This window comes from Phaenicophaeus curvirostris, chromosome 1 (genome assembly GCF_032191515.1).
Source record: "Phaenicophaeus curvirostris isolate KB17595 chromosome 1, BPBGC_Pcur_1.0, whole genome shotgun sequence".
NCBI lineage: Eukaryota > Metazoa > Chordata > Aves > Cuculiformes > Cuculidae > Phaenicophaeus > Phaenicophaeus curvirostris.
The window spans coordinates 203458316-203477282 of NC_091392.1; the positions used below are offsets into that span (position 1 = coordinate 203458316).

General features: G+C 38.2%; 1 protein-coding gene across 1 annotated transcript in view; it reads right to left on the minus strand.

Moving 5' to 3' along the window:
- Positions 1-861: 861 nt before the first annotated feature.
- The window catches only part of ATM (ATM serine/threonine kinase), a 74160-nt gene continuing 56054 nt past the window's right edge, over positions 862-18967 (minus strand). Inside the window, exons 49-63 of the mRNA XM_069883448.1 lie at positions 17505-17722; positions 16553-16760; positions 15519-15632; positions 14943-15101; positions 13661-13799; positions 13215-13303; positions 11811-11951; positions 10771-10887; positions 8380-8529; positions 7042-7207; positions 5722-5808; positions 5529-5643; positions 3439-3502; positions 2360-2496; positions 862-2272 (exon numbers count right to left, since the gene is read on the minus strand). Of these exons, the coding sequence (XP_069739549.1) occupies positions 2092-2272; positions 2360-2496; positions 3439-3502; positions 5529-5643; positions 5722-5808; positions 7042-7207; positions 8380-8529; positions 10771-10887; positions 11811-11951; positions 13215-13303; positions 13661-13799; positions 14943-15101; positions 15519-15632; positions 16553-16760; positions 17505-17722 (2085 nt within the window). The 3' untranslated portion in view covers positions 862-2091. The remainder of the gene's footprint in view (positions 2273-2359; positions 2497-3438; positions 3503-5528; positions 5644-5721; positions 5809-7041; positions 7208-8379; positions 8530-10770; positions 10888-11810; positions 11952-13214; positions 13304-13660; positions 13800-14942; positions 15102-15518; positions 15633-16552; positions 16761-17504; positions 17723-18967) is intronic.

Below are 18967 nucleotides of genomic sequence, written 5' to 3' on the forward strand. Positions count from 1 at the left end.
ACAACATTTGCATGCATTTTCATTTGTGTTTCATTTGGCTTGAACAATAAAAACATACAGACATTCAAAAGCACGCACTGAACACCATAACTCAATTCTTTCCTTTTAAGTTAAGATTTCCCCAAGACAACTGCATTAATGTTTCACTCTTTGCTGTAAGTAAAAAATCTAAATTGCCATCCAGCAAGATGAAAATATTTCTTTTCAATTGGAGCATCAGTAACTCACAAGGGAAGAACAGGATCTGCCCACAGCTTTTATACAATAAGACAACTAGAACTCTACTGTTAAATAACATTTAAAAGCCTAAAGAACTTCCTCTATAAGAAACATGAGAAAATTTCCATGAAATACTACCAGATTTCTTTTAGTCTGTGCTGAAAAACTGCTTTTTGTTTAGTCCTTTCCTACCTGCCATTCTGTAATTGCCTGACAGGACTTTTCTCGTTTTCCTAATTGTCATTTAAAATTCACATGCAGACCACGAGCTCTGTCAGGTAAGTAATTTTCAAAGCACAAATCACTGTATCACTAGTCTAAATCTGCCCCTCTCCAGGCAATGGGTATAAACTGGAGAGGGGCAGATTTAGACTAGACATAAGGAAGAATTTCTTCCCCATGAGAGTGGTGAGGCACTGGCACAGGTTGCCCAGGGAAGCTGTGGCTGCCCCACCTGGAAAAGTTCAAGGCCAGGTTGGATGGGGCCTTGGGCAGCCTGGTCTGGTGGGAGGTGTCCCTGCCCATGGAAGGGGGTTGCAACTGGATGATCTTTAAGGTCTCTTCCAACCCAAACCATTCAATGATTGAATGATTCTATCCCTGGATGAGAGTTCATCCCCACAGAAAAGCCAGGACGCAGTTTTGGTTCCAAGAATAAACAGAAATTTATGTCAGCTTCATGAAAACGTTAACACAAACCACGTTGCCATGTGGACATAAGCTTACAAAACAAAGATACAGCATAAAAATTGTGCAAATGCTGTACAAATAAAAATCAGTGAAATGCTAATTAGAATAAAAATTCTTCACTAACACCACCATAAAAATGCATAAAGTGTAAACTAAGATAATGTGAGATTATGCCAAATTTTATTCTTATTTTTAAATACAAAGATGATTCAGGAAGATGTATTAAATATAGCAGTGAGACTGTTATTTGCGTGGATTCTTGCATTATCCATATTCATTGACTATCTAATTATAATAGGTTTTTTTATCTCAGAAGGAGCAATATCTTCTGTAAAGCTGCGGGTAATCAGGATGATATCTTTGTGCTCAAAATGCAACTGCAATGTTTCTGACAGGTGTTTATTCCTGATACAGGATGACTGTTTGCTTTAGTGGTGTATCCTGTATGCTTAGCTTCCTCGTACAGTCCATTTTATGAAGGAAGTCTGAGCTACAAAAGCTAAATATTTTTTTATTGTTCTATACTATTAAAGTAATGTTATAAAAATAAAGTACCAACATAATTTCATTTACAACAGGAAAAAATGCAGCAGTCCTCCACTTGGCTCAAAGTCCTTATCTATATAAAGAAGCGTCCATTTAACTGAGCTGAAATAAAGCAACCCAAAGAACCCTCAGTTCGTAAAGCATGAGGTTCTTTGGTTTTCTTTTACATTCACTGTAGGATTATCCTTAAAGTCTGCACCTCCTTTTGAAATGCACTTTAGCTGGTTACTTTGTGACTCATGGTTTTTAGATCATCAGCTCTGCATGGGCTGGTTACCATACAGAATTATTATATGCAAGACTCCAGCTATTTAACAGATGAACAAAAGTGACGAATCTCAGGTTTTAAGAATATAAAGCATCCAGCATGTCCAAGCAAAGTCCTTGCAGGTCACAAGGAACATCAAAGCACTGTCTGGTGTTTATACTCTATGGTGAACATTAAGTGGACAAGAAATGTTTTCTCTGTAACAAATTATTGAAAAAAACCCCAAACCATCCACCAAATACTAATACATATAATCCTTCACAGCTGCTCCTGATATAAGTTTTAATTGTGAAATACCAATGTGAAATGTTAAGCCACTTGCTGCATAAAAATAGGTTTCTTCTAAAAACGTGCTGGATTCTTCCAGGTCACACCCAGGCTTTCCATCCAGGGAAGAGTTGGCTCAGATTTTTAGGGTCCATGGCCTGCTGTATGAGGAGGTTCACCTGCCCTCCCACATTGAGCACTGTTCCCTCCTCAACACCTTTCAGCTTCTCCTGAAGCCTCATCAGAACGCGCTCAGCCACTTTGTTAAAACTCTGGTCATCGCTGCTGGTGGAATAAAAAAAGAAGTAAGAAAATCACAAAGCAAGGCAACGGGGCACTAAGCAAGACAGTAAGAAAAAAATCTTGCACCTGGCTTTTCTTTTACATTCTTGTGGATCAGTACCAAGCGTAGAGCTCATGTCAGACTCATCCTCCGGTCTCTGCTGCAAGTACAAAGCTTTCAAGGGGTTCATGGTCCAGTCGAAAAGAGGATCATAGAGCAGCACCTACACAGTAAATAAATCTCTATTTAATTTAAACTGCGAATTGCAGCCAGTCTGGTGCCCTAGAAGAATTGGGCTAAACTGCTTAGTAGACAACCCAGTGATAAAACTGCATCTATCATTTCCAGCTATTTGAGTTATTCCTACTTGACTCACTTTTGCCATTCAGTTCCATCTCAGCAATGAAGAGATAATTTTTTAATACAGTTCTAGGTACCTCATTATTTTTTAATCTATAGTATAAACTACTTCTAAAAATCAGTTTAATTCTCATCTTTGTAACCTATGCAAAAAAGATTTAATTCCATTCGCACAATGCATGCTAGGAATGTTGCACTATGGCTAGAAGCATTTAGATACTGAAGATGGAAAATTGCAAACTAGTCTTGATTTTATTGAAGATTACATAAAATCATAAAATCGCTTGGTTGGGAAAGATCTTTTGAGATCATGAAGTCCAACTGTACCCGTCCACTACTAAGCCGTGTCCCTGAGCACTTCATCTACCTGTCTTTTCAATACCTCCAGGGATGGTGACTCAACCACCTCCCTGGGGAGCCTCTGCCAGTGCTCAAGAACACTTCTGGTGAAGAAATCTTTCCTGATATCTAATCTGAATTTCCCCTGGTGCAACTTGAAGTCATTTCCTCTCATCCTATCGCCTGTTACTTTGGAGAAGAGACCAGCACCCACCTTGCTACAATCTCCTTTCAGGCAGTTGTAGACAGTGACAAGGTCTCTCCTCAGCCTCCTTTTCTCTGGGCTAAATTAACAAATCTGACCAACATATCTTCATGAATTAACAAATCTAACAACACTACTAAATGAAAAACTGAACAAAAAACTCTACACAAATATCCACTCTAGTAATGCATATGAAGATGAAGACAAGAAACTGAAGATAGTCCAGCAGGTTACTGTTAGAAAGAACGATGAAGTGCTTACCTCTACAATAGTCAGCAAAGCTTCTTGAGAATTTCTCATAACAGCCATTGTTTTCTCACAGCATCTAGAAAATATTATTTTACTGTATTTTTAGGTTCTTTTTCACAGAATGGTATTTTCATCATTTAAGTAATGGACATTTGTAGTCAAAAGTTCATTTCTAACAAATGAGTAACCTCTCTGATGTTTCCATTTGGGAAAAAAAACTGGATTAGTATAGAAATGTAAGACCACAAAGAGATCGAGTAGTTCACTCACAATATTCCTATGGGAAAGAGATTACACATTTCACTAGTCTGAAATGTTTCTATACATAGAATTAACCACTGAGTCAACAGTGGTCATTGAGGTGCCAGGGGTGCTCAGCAACACGAAGAATCTTGGTAGGATTCCTTTGGATGAAATGAGCAGATCCAGTAGCCAGAGATATCAAGCTACTTCTGAAATCTCTCCAATGAGTTTAGACACAGAAGTGGTTACCGACATTCACACTCAAGTAAAGTAACCCTGTGGAAGGAATAGGAAGATTTCTTTATGGGAGAGGTACTTCAGTGAAGAGGGATTAGGCCTCCTGTGTGCTCCAGGATGAGAACACAAACAAGGTGACTCATTTATACACTTACACCTATACTGTTATTACAAGTCATTCCGACTGAGGCAGAAACAGTACCTGCACCAGTGCCTTTTATACTCTATATACTTCAGCAAGAGGCAAACAATTCATGCTTTTCTGTATCATGGACAAAAGTTTCAGAAGTAGCATGAAACTGTGAACGTGACAGCCTCACGTTTAGAACAGAAGTAGCAGTGACTGTACCTTCACAGTACAAAGATATATTAAGAACTACTTATTAAAGCTAATTGCTACCTTACTAAGACAACACCTGTGCTATATACTTTGTTAAAGACATGAAATTTGGGGTTTGCAAGCACTACATTCATGAACATCATTAAAGTCTTTAACAGGAGAAATGGCCTGCTTTTTAGGACCCCACCCCGGCTCATTCACAGGAGATTAAAGTCAGCCCTTTGTGATTTTTCTGTTTTGCCGTTCAAATCTATTGTGGGATTTATATTTGAAAATGATATCAAATATAGGATCCAAAAGAGGGAAAACACTGCAAATTATTTACATAAATTTGAGAAGAAATTCAAGGCAAAATGGTTCAAAGAAACTTAACAACTGTGAATGTATGGGTCTGAAAGAAACACATAGCACTCCAGGAAAATAAACACCAGTCTAAAACAAGGGATGAAATTCAGCTGTGGAGCCTCTGGAAGCACTAGGCCATCCCTGATTTCCAAAGAGGGTGACAATAACCCATCAGTTAGTGAAGAATATGAAAAGCTGGGCAACAAAAATGAACACGTAATTGGCTACATAAACAACAGCGAGTGGGTTAGAGGACAGCATTTATGTTTGGATATCATCCGTAGAAATCAGTGTCCTCCCAAGAATCAGAACTACTTAACAGGGTTATCCTCCCTCTGTACTCGGCACTGGTGAGACCGCTCCTCGAATACTGTGTTCAGTTCTGGGCCCCTCACCACAAGAAGGATGTTGAGGCTCTGGAGAGAGTCCAGAGAAGAGCAACAAAGCTGGTGAAAGGGCTGGAGAACAGGCCTTATGAGGAGCGGCTGAGAGAGCTGGGGTTGTTTAGCCTGGAGAAGAGGAGGCTGAGGGGTGACCTCATTGCTCTCTACAACTACCTGAAAGGACGTTGTGGAGAGGAGGGTGCTGGCCTCTTCTCCCAAGTGACAGGGGACAGGACAAGAGGGAATGGCCTCAAGCTCCGCCAGGGGAGGTTTAGGCTGGACATTAGGAAAAAATTCTTCACAGAAAGGGTCATTGGGCACTGGAACAGGCTGCCCAGGGAGGTGGTTGAGTCACCTTCCCTGGAGGTGTTTAAGGCACGGGTGGACGAGGTGCTGAGGGATATGGTTTAGTGTTTGGTAGGAACCGTTGGACTCGGTGATCCGGTGGGTCTCTTCCAACCTGGTTATTCTGTGATTCTGTGAACATGTAACAATTGTAAAGCCAAAAGTACTCTGGTGTCTCCTTACCCACTATGCAATACAGGAGCACTTACCTCCTGAAGACTCCTTCCACGCCAGTGATGCCCATTCCATCCACAATGTCCCTGGTTAATCTAAATGGCACAGTCTCTGGTGTGGGGAGGACTTTACCCTGCTCAAAAGCAACCCCTAAATGAGAGGATAATAAATATTTTTAAAAACACTAAAGCAAAGAAAATTTAAGGTTCTCCTGTCTGTTGCACTTACCCAGATCTATATGCACGAGTTCTGCTGTTTCTTCATCTATCAGAATATTCTGAACGTGCCTGTCTCCAAGTCCAAGTATGTAGCCAACTGAAAGAAAAAGGCAAGTGCTGAATATTTACATGCCATAAAAAACAGGGAATATTTAATAAAGAGAAGATGATTACAATCAGTGTTAACACATGCCAACAAATTAAAAGTGAGAATATTTCTTCCCTAATGTATACATATTACTCCAGCAAAAAGCAAATGCCAATCCACAAATCCAAAATGAAAAAGTTATCTGCACGCAGTTGCAAAAAGGTTGCTTTCATGCAGATGTATATTGTTTTATCTACTCCACAGACTTCTTTGCCAAACAATTTCCCAGCTTTCAAAAAAATTAAAACGATAAAAATCAAGTACACAATAAAATCATAATTTCAACTCATGTAATCCAGAAAACAGCACTGGACATAATTCAGTCCATAATTCAGCTGGAGCACCTATATAGTTCCCGAAGGATATTTGTCTAAGTTGGTTTTAAAAAATCTCCAGTGACACAAATAATAAGATCTTTCATGTAGGCCTATTTCAGTGCTTCACTGTCCTTACACCTAGAAAACCTCCAAGTTAATTCTCCCTTGCTACAAGTTAAGCCTGTTACTATTACTCTGTTAGCAAGTGGACATGGGTAACAGTATTTGCTATAAAATTCTTTCACCGAGTTCTGTTTATCCGCAGATTTACTTCATTTTTATCACCAAAAAAGGGAGTGTATAAAGAATATGCCAACATCTACTGCAATGTATAAAATATATTATCAAATACCTTCCAGAAACTCAATGCAAAACTGAGTCACCCAAAAGAAACCCATAATCCAAATACATTTATTTCCTTAAGACAGAAAAATCACAGGAAAAATGCCAAAGCTTAAACAACCATTTCAGCCATGCCTAATGATGCCACTGCAAAAAATGATTAAGCTTTTCAACTCAGTTATAACATTTGAGGCTACAGGTGAAACGAGTAAACGCTAAATAAAACAACAGAATTAGTCTGTTAGACAACGTTTAAAAAATACCAGAACCTAAAAATACAAACCACTATATTAAACAAAGAAACACAGAATTCCCTTCTGTCTTTCTACTGCAGAAAGAATCGGAAATCTTTATTATGAAAATAATGCTGGTGTTTCCTTACTGGCCTGTTTTACCTCCTACTCCCCCCTTTTCTGGCATATGACAAAATCAGAACAGCCACTCCCTCTGAAATGGTGTAAATAATAATAATAAATAAATGGTATAAATCTAAAAAGCCAATGTCAGAAACCCAACTTAATACCTATAGAAGATGTAGCCACACTGCGAGTGTAAGCCAACCGTTTTTCAAACCACACAGCTGGATCCAGGAACTTTTCCATGCAGAAATAACGAAAGACAGGCTGAAAGTTCTCGCAGACTTTCATGAAGATGCCATATTTCTCTTCAGGACGCTTCTTTTGTGCATCCTTTAAACAAATAAGAGATGTTTTCTCCATGACTGACTGCTTTGGAAGGAAATTACCTCCTCCTTTCAAAAGAAATATATTTCTTCTTTCTACACCTCTCTCCTCCAACAAATACTGTTATAGCTCTCTGAGCTATACGGAATGTCTTTTTTACAGTGATCATTAATATCTGTTTCACTATACAATTATATTTTCATACACAACTTGGGCTACATCCTCCCATTTCTTTGGCTTGGCAGGTGCCTGCATTTCACGTGCAAGTACCAGTAAATGCATCCATTTCCTTGGGGGATGCTTTCCCTTGCACTCCGTTCTGGCAACTTTGCTCACCTGATGGATCATGTCACTGTGAAGAAGTCCTTCTCAGTAATTCACAGGCAAAAGTTGCACAGAGACAAAATGAAATATATTTTTATCCTGTTAATATTCCACAGATTCAAGAGGAAATAATCTCTTGCATAGTATGGCTGTATAAAGTAACAGGTAAAACTGTGATTTTCTAAACACATGGTGAAGTGGTTTGTGGAACTGAACTAAAGCAGCTGAACTCATCTAGCAGCCGCCTATCACCAGAAGAAAGAAGAACCCTCCCCTACTTGTACCTAAGGCACCAGGCGTCTTTCAGTCACTTGAACATAAAGTTAATCTTCTGGCTTAGCTCCCTGAACTGACTCATTGTGAGGGGCAGGGAGTACGTAGCTGTCACAGTAGAGAAGCCAGATCCCTTCCCACTGCCTCCCAGCAATTAAGGCAGTACCATAATCTCAGCTTCATTCTAAAATTATATTTTTATTTTCAAGGACTAGTATTTAGAATTTTAATTTATTCATGAAAAGAAAATGATTTTTCAATGCAATTAGAAACAGGACAAACATAAATTAATTCTGTAAGATAAATTTACACTGATTTTATTTGGTCTTTCATGAAAATTTTGGAATACCAATAGATTTACATTATAGAAAACAACGCACGGATTTATCGGAGATTGAGCTGTATTCAGATCATTCTTGCAACTGTCATCCACTCAGTAACTTTTGATTTAGTAAAAACTCGCCACTGGTCATATTCATTATAATAGACTAAAAGTGTAATATATTATTCTCTGTAAATTCTACCCTCCCACGTCCCCAGGAAACATGAGCCAGCATTTTTTTTCAGTTCCTTTGACTCACCATCATTATTTTTTGACACTGAGAAGCGCAGTAATCTTTTGGTCTGTATCTCTTGTGAGCTCCCTTGTGGACATTGACAAGAAACTCCCCAATGGGAGTTGTTCCTGAGCACCACTCAAGAACACCACTTCTCTGAGAAAGGGGCACCACCTGTAAAACAAACCCAAAGCTGCATGGGGGAGGGTGACACACAACTACGAACATGCATGCTGCTACCGAGCACTGGGGTTTGTTGAAAAATACAAAAGATCAAACCACAAAATATGGTTTAAATACACATGTATACATAAAATACCTTCAGGATTTTTCTACCTTTTTGTGGTTTCCATAGAGGATGGGGGATGATGTGATTGAGAGCAGCCCTGCACAGAAGGATTTTGGGGTGCTGATTGATGAAAAGCTCAACATGAGGTGGCCATGTGCACTTGCAGCCCTGAAGGCCAACTGTATCCTAGGCTGCACCAAAAGAAGCGTGGCCAGCAGGTCAAGGGAGGTGATTCTGCCCCTCTATTCCTCTCTTGTGAGACCCCACCTGGAGTATTGTGTCCAGTTCTGGAATCCTCAATGAAAGGAGGATATGGAGCTGTTGGAACAGGTCCAGAGGAGGGCTACAAAGACGATCACAGGGCTGGAGCACCTCTGCTATGAGGACAGGCTGAGAGAGTTTGGGTTGTTCAGCCTGGAGAAGAGAAGGCTCTGAGGAGATCTTAGAGTGGCCTTCCAGTACCTGAAGGGGGCTACAAGGGACCTGGGGAGGGACTTTGTAAAAAGACATGTAGTGATAGGACTAGGGGAGAATGGCTATTAATTAGAGAGAGGCAGATTTAGATTAGACACAAAGAGGAATTTCTTCACAATGAGAGTGGTGCGCCACTGGAACAAGTTGCCCAGGGAAGTTGTGGATGCCCCATCCTTGGAGGTGTTCAAGGCTAGGCTGGATGGGGCCTTGGGAAGCCTAATCTAGTGGGAGATGTCCCTGCCCATGGCAGGGGGGTTGGAACTGGATGATCTTTAAGGCCCCTTCCAACCCAAACTATTCTATGATTCCACTTGGTATTTTTTCCTCGCCCAGAGAACCTTCCACTACAAACTTCTGTACAATCTAATGATCCTACTCCATGTGCACATTTGCATCAGTATTCTCGCTGATCTGTGACTGCCAACAGATTGCTGCACTTGAATGGGATAATACAAGCAGTGTGCAAACTGCATGTAAACAGTAAAATCTGGAACAAACACATGGTAGGTGCGTAAACATATGAGGGTAGTCTTAGAAACACTTCCCATCCCAGGGAAGTGTTTCTCACTTCATAACTGGCTGTAACAGTTACTTTAACTACAGGAGCAGACAGAACTGGCCAGAATGAACAATCTTCTGTCCTGAGAGAAATACCTATGGCCTGATTCCTTCAATTTTCTTTTTTTATGGAAGTCTCTATCTCATAATGCAACCCCCATTCTCTTTTTCTCTGCCAGGTTGGATGAGGCTTTGACCAACCTGATGTAGCAGAAGGTGTCCCTGCCCATGGCAGTGGGGTTAGAACTAATGATCTTTAAGGTCCCTTCCAACCCAAACCATTCTGTGGTTCTATGAATTTACACACACAGAAACCTGAGTCTTCATTGAAAGTCATTCAAAAAATGTGGCCCTAACTCCACCTGTAAATTCTTAGAACTATGCTAACAATTCAGATAATCTCCTCTAGAAATTCCAGAATACACATTTCTCACTTGACAACAAGAACTTTTACTTAGACAGTACTTATTCAGAGGTCACATTCATAGCTATTACTCTAAGCCCAAGCACATAAAAGAAGGAGGAGAGGAAAGCTCCTGTTTAAACAAGTTTTCTGCATTCACAGTAAAAATTTATTTCTGTATTCTCAATTCCAACAAAAACAGTTCTGCAATTCAAATCCTGCATGAGCAGACCCTAGATGGGACTTCTGGATTAAATTTTAAGGAATACTGCAAGACTACAATTTATTAATAATTAATTAAGGAATATGGAAAGACTAAAAATAATGAGAATTCATAAACAAACTCATATGCTCAAGTTTAATGACTAGCAACTCGCAATTCAAGGACAGTGCATGACAATTTCTTTTCACTTACAAGTTCATATAAAGAAAGCTTTGAAGAGTATTTTAATATATATTGGGTATTTGAAATTTTTTAAAGATCTGGAAAAAAGAAATTGTAATAACTGTTCTAATTGTAATAATTAAATTGTATTAATTGTTCATCACACACCTTGAAGCACAGTGGCTGTTTTAATAACAAATAAATGTAATATACCTTATACTGTCTTTGGGTTAAAAAGACAAGAATGGGGAAATACATTTTATCTATAGCAAATATTCTTCTGATGCAGCAGCTATTCAGCATTACCTTGTATCTTCGGATAGTTAATTTTCTCTTCCGTGTTTCAGTGTTTTGCTGGAGCAATGTATTGCACATCTGGAAAACCTGCTGCATAACAGCATCTTGTCTCAGGTCATCCCGCCCCTTTAGCATAAAGAGAAAAAGCAGTGAAAGAACACACTTCAGTATTTAATTTCCTGTTCAACAACTTTAAGAAATTATTTTAAAAAAAATCCAGAAAGTACAAGTTACTTTTCCACAGTAATCACCTGTAATAAAATATAATTAACAACTGCTTTTTTCTCTGCATATGGTTTTCTAATAGTGCTCAGCTGCTTAAGCAGAACCATCATTAACTTAAATCATCATCTTTTTCTTAGTTTTTTTTTTCTGACAAATGTTCTTTCATTAAGGATTCAATCAACCTGCATGCCTTATGGCATGCTTTCAAAAAACAGACGTTTCATTCATCATATTTAGCCATCCAGCACACTGCTGAAGCAGCATCAGCAGTTCTGATTACTGGATGCAGATATTCATGCTTCTCTTAAAACACTTCAAAACTAGCCCACACTTAAAAGCAGAACAGAATTCTGCCAGCAGCTGCTGCACATTTACATTCAAAGACAGAGAGAATGACATCAATTGAGTTTAAAGAGAATAAATATCTTTAGAGATCTGTGTTTCCACGTGCGTGTTTTCGATTGTGTCTGAATTTGTAATTCTTTTTACATGGAGAACATGGGAAAAAGGAAATACTTAACACAAAATGCTGATGGCTTTTATTCCCTGTACACTCTAGGTCACAGGTCTGCTAGTTGTCAGTTAAGCCACTGTGTATTACATGCATTGTTGAAAAATAATGACAAAAATAGTTTATATCACATCATATCATATATTATCTTTGTAATTTCCTTTATCAGAGCATTTCTGAACTGAGAAAGCTGACACTGAACTGTGAAAAGTCTGCTAATGGTACAGAAGTGACACATGAGAAAACTGACATGATCTTAAAAAATTCCAACACACTAAGCCTCTGATATGTCATTACAATCGACAGAACCTACCTTAACCAGCTGCCTCCTTTCTTTACCATCTGATCCTACACAGTCTATTATTTTAGGCAGATTCAGGCCTCCTGCTAAACGAAATTCTGGCTTAAAAGACTTTATTGTGACCAAATTTTCATACTGTCCTGTGGGATCCACCTGCAATTATAAATCAGTTTAAAAGTAATATAAATATTACCTCCATTTCACTCAGAGAAAGTGGTAATGAGTTGTTTGCAAACCTCGTTAGCAGACTACATGCTAAATATTAATATAAGCATTCCATCACCTACAAGGATAACCACAAAGGCTGGAAAAATCTGCTGAGCAAAGGAGTGAATTTGATTTCTCCTTTTTCATGTCACAGGGGACCTGGTGCTGCAGACTCCCACAGAACAACCTCTGAAACAATTTCAGCATGTCCCAACAAGCATTCTGTCAAGAGATGTTTATGTACAGCTGGGGTGCATTAGGCTTCAAATGGACCCAATCTACAATCCTAAAACTGTTGTATTTTACAGGACATGTACCCTCCGCCTGCCTCCCTATCTTCATGCCACGATGCAGCCCCGCTCAGCTGAATGGAAACATCGCTTCTGCTGTTTACATCACACACCTCCAACTATTTGAGATAGTTTGTAGTGGAGAAGAAGAAAGGCAAAGAAAAGGACAACCGAGTTGTCCAAAGCAGCAACACCCTGGGTCAACAGGAGCTCTACAAACAAATGCTATTTAGCATGCGTGGCAATTTCTGGCCTCGAAGTCAAACAGCAAAATGTCCCTAGGCTTGTTTTATTTACATTTATAGACACAGCCTGAGGGACTTCTACATAGGGAAGTCTTGCTTCATAACATGTAAATTTTAGGTGGCTGTGCACTCCTGAAACTTATAAGTTGTCTAGGTAGAGCATGCGGCATCCAAGAATGAGTGCCTATGCACCCATCCCATCAACCACTTATGCTAGTAAGAACGGATCATTCACCATTACTAAACGGTAAAAACATACAGGCTGGCCATTTAGGAACAGCCAAAAAGGTATCTCTATCTATCTCTTCAATTTCTATTTCTGGGAATTAAGCACCTCCCTGAAACTCTTGAGCTAGCACCTACAAAATAAGATCTTCTTTACAAGCTCCTCACCCCTTTTGATAACGAAAGAAAAGTCAGTGGTAATAGTGGCAGTGGCAAAGCCATCTTCCTACAATAAGCCACTATACCACAAATATAAGACTTGGGATCAAAGCCTAAGGAAACCATCTCATGCTGCATCTCCCACCTGACAGAAAAGCACCCCTGGTAGGCTAATCTGTAAAGGACATGGGAATTTGATGAAGAGATATATGCCCTGATTGCCTTATAAAAATGTGAAGTTGATTCTAAGATTTGATATTATACTGTATATTTATTTCAACTTCAGTCACCTTAATTTCCATGGTAGGGACAACAACATCCTCCAGGTTCTTCAGTTTAATAATTGGCTGGTCAGCTGGAATACTTATTCCTTCTGTAACTAAAAGGAATTAATATTTTTAAATTCAGAAGTATAAACATACACCAAAGCTCATTAAAAAAAACGACTTATATTGCTTTTGGGACCTCACTGCATGCTTCTGTCAAGCTGATGAAGATGACAAGAGGATAACTGGAATTTTCTCAAGTTTCATACTTAGGAAGTCTGAACCTTGCAGTGCAAGTACTTACTATGATCTTTTTAATCCAGACTAAATTCTACATTTATCAAAAACAGAACACAGAGCTAACACGGTATCTCCTTTATCTAAATATCAATATGTAGACATATACTTTTTAACCCAAGAAAATGTAACGTATCTTCACTATTAAATACAAAATACTTTCCAAGACTTACTTCTATGGGTTTTCCATGGAGTAGCATCTAGATTTGCTAACGTGATGTAAGCATCACAAAGTGCTTCAATGTCTCTAACCATACGAGCTCTCTTTTTTCTTACAATATTGATTATATTGCTAGCAGCCTCCATTCTGTCCTAAAAAATGCAACAGAATACAAACATCAGATCTTGCAAACTGCATCTTGTAAGATTAAAGATGCATCACAACATGCCATCAAATAAGTACAATTGAGATACATCCCATGAAAACAGAGAAAAAGGCAATTATGGACAGTCTTTTGTGATATGAACAGAAATAATTCAAAGAAAAGTTCTGTGTTGTCTAATTGAAGATAACTAATAAAGTACAATATTATCTTGGATAGAGAGAGAGCAAATCTGTCCAGGCAAAGTGCAAAAAAAATGCAAAAATTCTTCAGAAAAAGGGACAGGCAGTATTGGATGTTCTTCCACTACCTTCCTGCTTTCCAACAGAAGAAAAGCCTGCAAAAATCTGACCATGTGTCCCTTCTGTGCCAAACTCTGAGAAGACTAAGATGAGTTTAGTATAATCTTACTCCTAAGAATGGGAGCACAAAAGAACTACAAGCCTGAGAGAAAGGTAAAAAAAAAGCCACCTAAAAACATGCTGAAAAATTATATCATGGATATATGGAGGGGAAGGAGGTAATGACAAGTCTGTAGTGAGTGGGGAAAGAAGAGGCAACTAATCTAGATATGAGATGATTCCAAATACAGGTTCCAACAAAAATTAAGCAGTAACGACATTAACACGAAGCCACAATTCAGTATTACCCATCATCTTGGCTTTTAACATATAAAGGTCATATAAAGGAACAAAACATACACTGCATAAGGCTAAATACTTCAACAGAAGAGACGTCATCACTCAAAGCAGGGAAAAAGAACTCAATTCAGTATGTACTTTTAACAACAAACTCACTCGAGTCTTTGATGCAACTAAAATGCCTCTTACAGAATCACGCATCAAGGATGTTTATCACAAAACTCTTTGATGTAATTGGGGCTATTTCTTGTGGAAAGGGTTAACCATGTTTCATTCAGCCCCATAATCCTTTCAATAACAATTACCAATGTATGCACAAAAGGAGGGGTTTTTTATTATTAAAAATACTTCTTTTCCCTCACAGTCTTTCTTAACAAAAGTTAGCTGATGAGCTCTAAACTAAAATACAATTTGACATAATTTTCTTTTTCATTTTTTAACAAAATAAAAGGAACAAATGTGATTAACAGAATGGAATTTTTTGTAGTTACCACATCAAGCTGGGAGATTTCTTTCGGTACATTTTTAATTAACTTATTTCTTCTTATTGCATCTGGTTTTGTAAGGAGTTCATCTTTGCTAGCATTTGCCAAAGCTAGTATTATAAACAAAGAGTGATGTGGATGATCCCGTGAGATTCTAGACATCAGCTGCCAAGAAAAAGATCCCATTATTGAAAAAAATAGAAAAATAAATATAGAAATATATAGAAATATAGAAAAAAAAATTACTTAGTTAACATTATTAGTTCTTTCAAATGTCTAAGACTCCTAATAAGAACTAAAAAGTAATAGTTAGATGGTATTTCCACAACTAAAATACAAAGTATATTCCTATATCTGCATAAGGCTACTCTTATACAAAACAACAATCAATTAAGTAACGAGGAAAAAAGTCCCAAATCCTCCCCCGCTACTATGGAGATTTTGCATCATTAGTTTTTCATACACCTTTATCACCTCCATCACTCATTTAGCTATAACTCCAGAAAGGAAGACACCTGTTGTTTTCAAGTGTGCGCTACTAGGCCAAGCAAGATATTTTTAGATACGAGAAACATCAATTACATTGTTCAGAACTTCATGAAATCCTAAACCACCCATCATCTTGGTTCCCATCCGAGCAGCCAGCTGGTACATTAGAGGCAAAAACTTGTACGAAGGGATCTTCTCTGCATTTTTCTGTGGTAGAGAAAAATCAGTTAGAAAGTTCTACTAGACACAAAGAAAATGCAATCAGAAAACATCAAGAAAAGACCAGCAATTTCGGGGTTGCAATTTTTGTTAACCTGAAAGTAATCACTGCTGTGTGATCAAATGGCAATCCAGTAACACATCATCTTGGTCCACGTCCCCTGAATGCTGCAAGTCCTTCATAAGACAATTACTATTTTCTACACTATTAGAGCAGAGCTTGGATAAATTGATCCAGAATTCATTTCTAGATTCTTTTTCTTTAAAAAAACCCCACAATTTAGTTTAAGACAAGAAACAAGTCTATGTTAAAAACACGAGTCAATGAGCATTCTCTATTTTTCAAAGTTGGTTACAACACAAAGTGAAGAATTATACAGATATCCATTATAACCAGATCTTTCAGATAAGAATTAGCAGAATTCCTACACAATTCTAGAAATGACAGAACCAACCTCTGAAAGAGAACTTTACTAGTCCACAATTACTGTGTTACACAGACAGTCTAAAAGCACAACCTTTTACCTGAAAGTATATATAATATTAACTAGAATAATAACGCTGTTGAATAATAAGCTTGTTGAAGATGGGTAGTATCCAAGGTATGTAAAGAACTAGGTGACAACAATGAAAGATCATGAGATATGCTTAATTATACAGACCTGTGAAAATGAAAATGTTAAATTAAATTAGTTCAAATTAAAATGCATTGAGAACTACAGCTCTGATGAAAAACTAACTGCTGAGCAACGATGACTGAAAAAATAACTTTTGAGGGAAAAGATAAGGAGATACACAGGAAAGCACACTGCGCAGCGCTGTAGTTCGTCTTCTAGAAAAAGCAGGAGAAGAAAGGTGGACAATTTAATGTCAAAGCATAATAATAAAAAGCAACAACAGAAAGATACCTTCATCATTTCATTAACTCTATCAACTCCAGAATTTTCAAGCCACAGGGAACAGAGTCGGAAGATCCACATATCGTGCTCTTCTCCACTTAGTAAACAGCTGATGTAGTTCTCCACTGCTTTACACAAGAAACGTTTACGATCCTCAGTTAGGGCATGTATGGCACACTCATCCAGTTTAAGTTCTCGCTGAACCTTCACCGTGTATCTGTGTGAACAGACAATTTTAAACAATTTCTCTTTTAATGAACTCACAAGCCAGGCTGTCTCTACTTCTCTTGCTTACTAATTTAACTTTTTTTTCACTTGTTTTGTATATACCAGCACAGTAAAACAACCGAGGAACCAAACTGTGGGAGCTATTTCTTTGGTGTATGTCTACACAGATTCACCACTCTAAGTGAATTTTCAGTCAGTGTCTTTTTAGTTTTTCATGATTTAATCTCAATACTGGTGGAAATGTGAATATCCAGTAAAGATCACTGTCTAACTATTTCACTTTCTAACTGCTCAAGCACAGTTTTTTTCTGCTCACTTGCAATTGCTTTTACTAAACGTTTAAGAATTCTTTATTAAGATGAATGCTGCTGCTCTTTCACCAAATGCGTAATGGAGAAAAATCTCAAACTCATTTTTTTTTCACTCTGTAATGTTTTCGCTGTCAAATAGACTAAACACATCCAGAGAATAAATGTGAATTCTGGGCCAAGATCATCGATACTGTTTAACTGTCGTAACATTCCTTGGCTTAGCTATCTAGCGCTCCCCTACACCAAGTTCAGAAAGTACTTGCAACATGCACTACAGACTTGGCCACTGTTTTGGGAAGGAGGGAAAATTCAGCTGTGCAGATGTGATTCATGCTGTACCACTTGCCCAGAGGGACAGAGAATTAGTAAAGATGGAGCCCTTGATGGCTCCACAGTAACCACCTCTCCATTTGACTGCTCACCTGTTTGTCTGAACTCTACGCTCCATGATGAGGCCAACCTCCTCCTTGGCCTTCTTCAGTAATGCCTGCTTATTTTCAAACTCTGAGGATTTCATGTAGTTCTCAATTCGCTGGTACTGATTATCTGAGAAACGAGCCAAAGACAGGAAAGCCTTCATCTTTCCTTTCTTCAGTTCATCACTGCTGTCTCCACTTTGGCTTGCAGCAATTTCCACAGCCTAAAAGGAAAGTTACAATAATGAAGAGACTGATAATCAGATTAAAAGTGCTGCATAATACTTGATTAAACTCTGTTATCATAGAAATGCAGAATGGCTGGAGACCATCTTGTCCACACCCCCTACTAAGCAGTGTCATCTGCCTGAACAGGTTATTTTGATGTTCCCCTGATGTAATATATAAGCATACAAAATAAAACCACCAACTGAGTATTTCCCTTCTAAGTGAATGAAATCTTTGAGAACTGTTCCAGTGCTAATAGTCAAAGTATTACCCTGCATGAAACAGCTTTAATAATCATACACAAGGCTCCTACCGCTATCTATCTATCTATCTATCTATCTATCTATCTATCTAGTTTATATTAGAGATCTAGTTTATATCTATTAGATATATCTATATCTAATATAAACTAGATATATATCTATATATCTATATATCTATATATCTATATATCTATATATCTATATATCTATATATCTATATATCTATATATCTATATATCTATATATCTAGTTTATGTTAGAGATCTAGTTTATATTAGATATATCTATATCTAATATAAACTATTTTACAATAGTTTAACAACCTTATCTCATATGATGGTGAGAAAAAAATAGAAGACAGTCAAAAAAGTGCCCCAAAGAGAAGGAAATTATATGTAAAGGTCATTGACTCAAACCATCAGAGTGAATAAACCCTGTGGAGCGTAACTATGCAGCATTTCACAAATTTCAGTTGCGAGCAAGGTCTACATGCAGATATGGTACCAGCAGCACAGAGTGGATATTGCAAAAAGAAATGATGAGAGCTTGTAGTGGGTGACTCTGTTAAAGGGCACTGAGGCACCTATCTGCTGACCTGACAAGGAGTCAGGAGAGGCATGCTGCCCTCCAAAAGCTAAGGTCCAAGATGTGGTTGAGAGGGTGCCACAACTTGAGCACAGACACTGGTATTCACATGGGCACGAATGATATTGGAACCTGGGCAGAACCAAGGAAGACTACAAAGCCCTGATGGTGCAAATGAAAAGTATTGGTGCTCAAGTCATCTTTTGTAAAGGGTACAAGTTACTCCTGGGGAGATTCCGACTGGATAGAAAAAGAAAAATAAATCACAATGACAACAATCAGCCATTGGAATAATCTCCCCAGGAAAGCGGTGGATTCCCCAACATTGGACAATTTCAAGATCTGGCTGGAGAGGTTGCTGGGCCATCTTGTCTGGATTGTGCTTTTACGAAG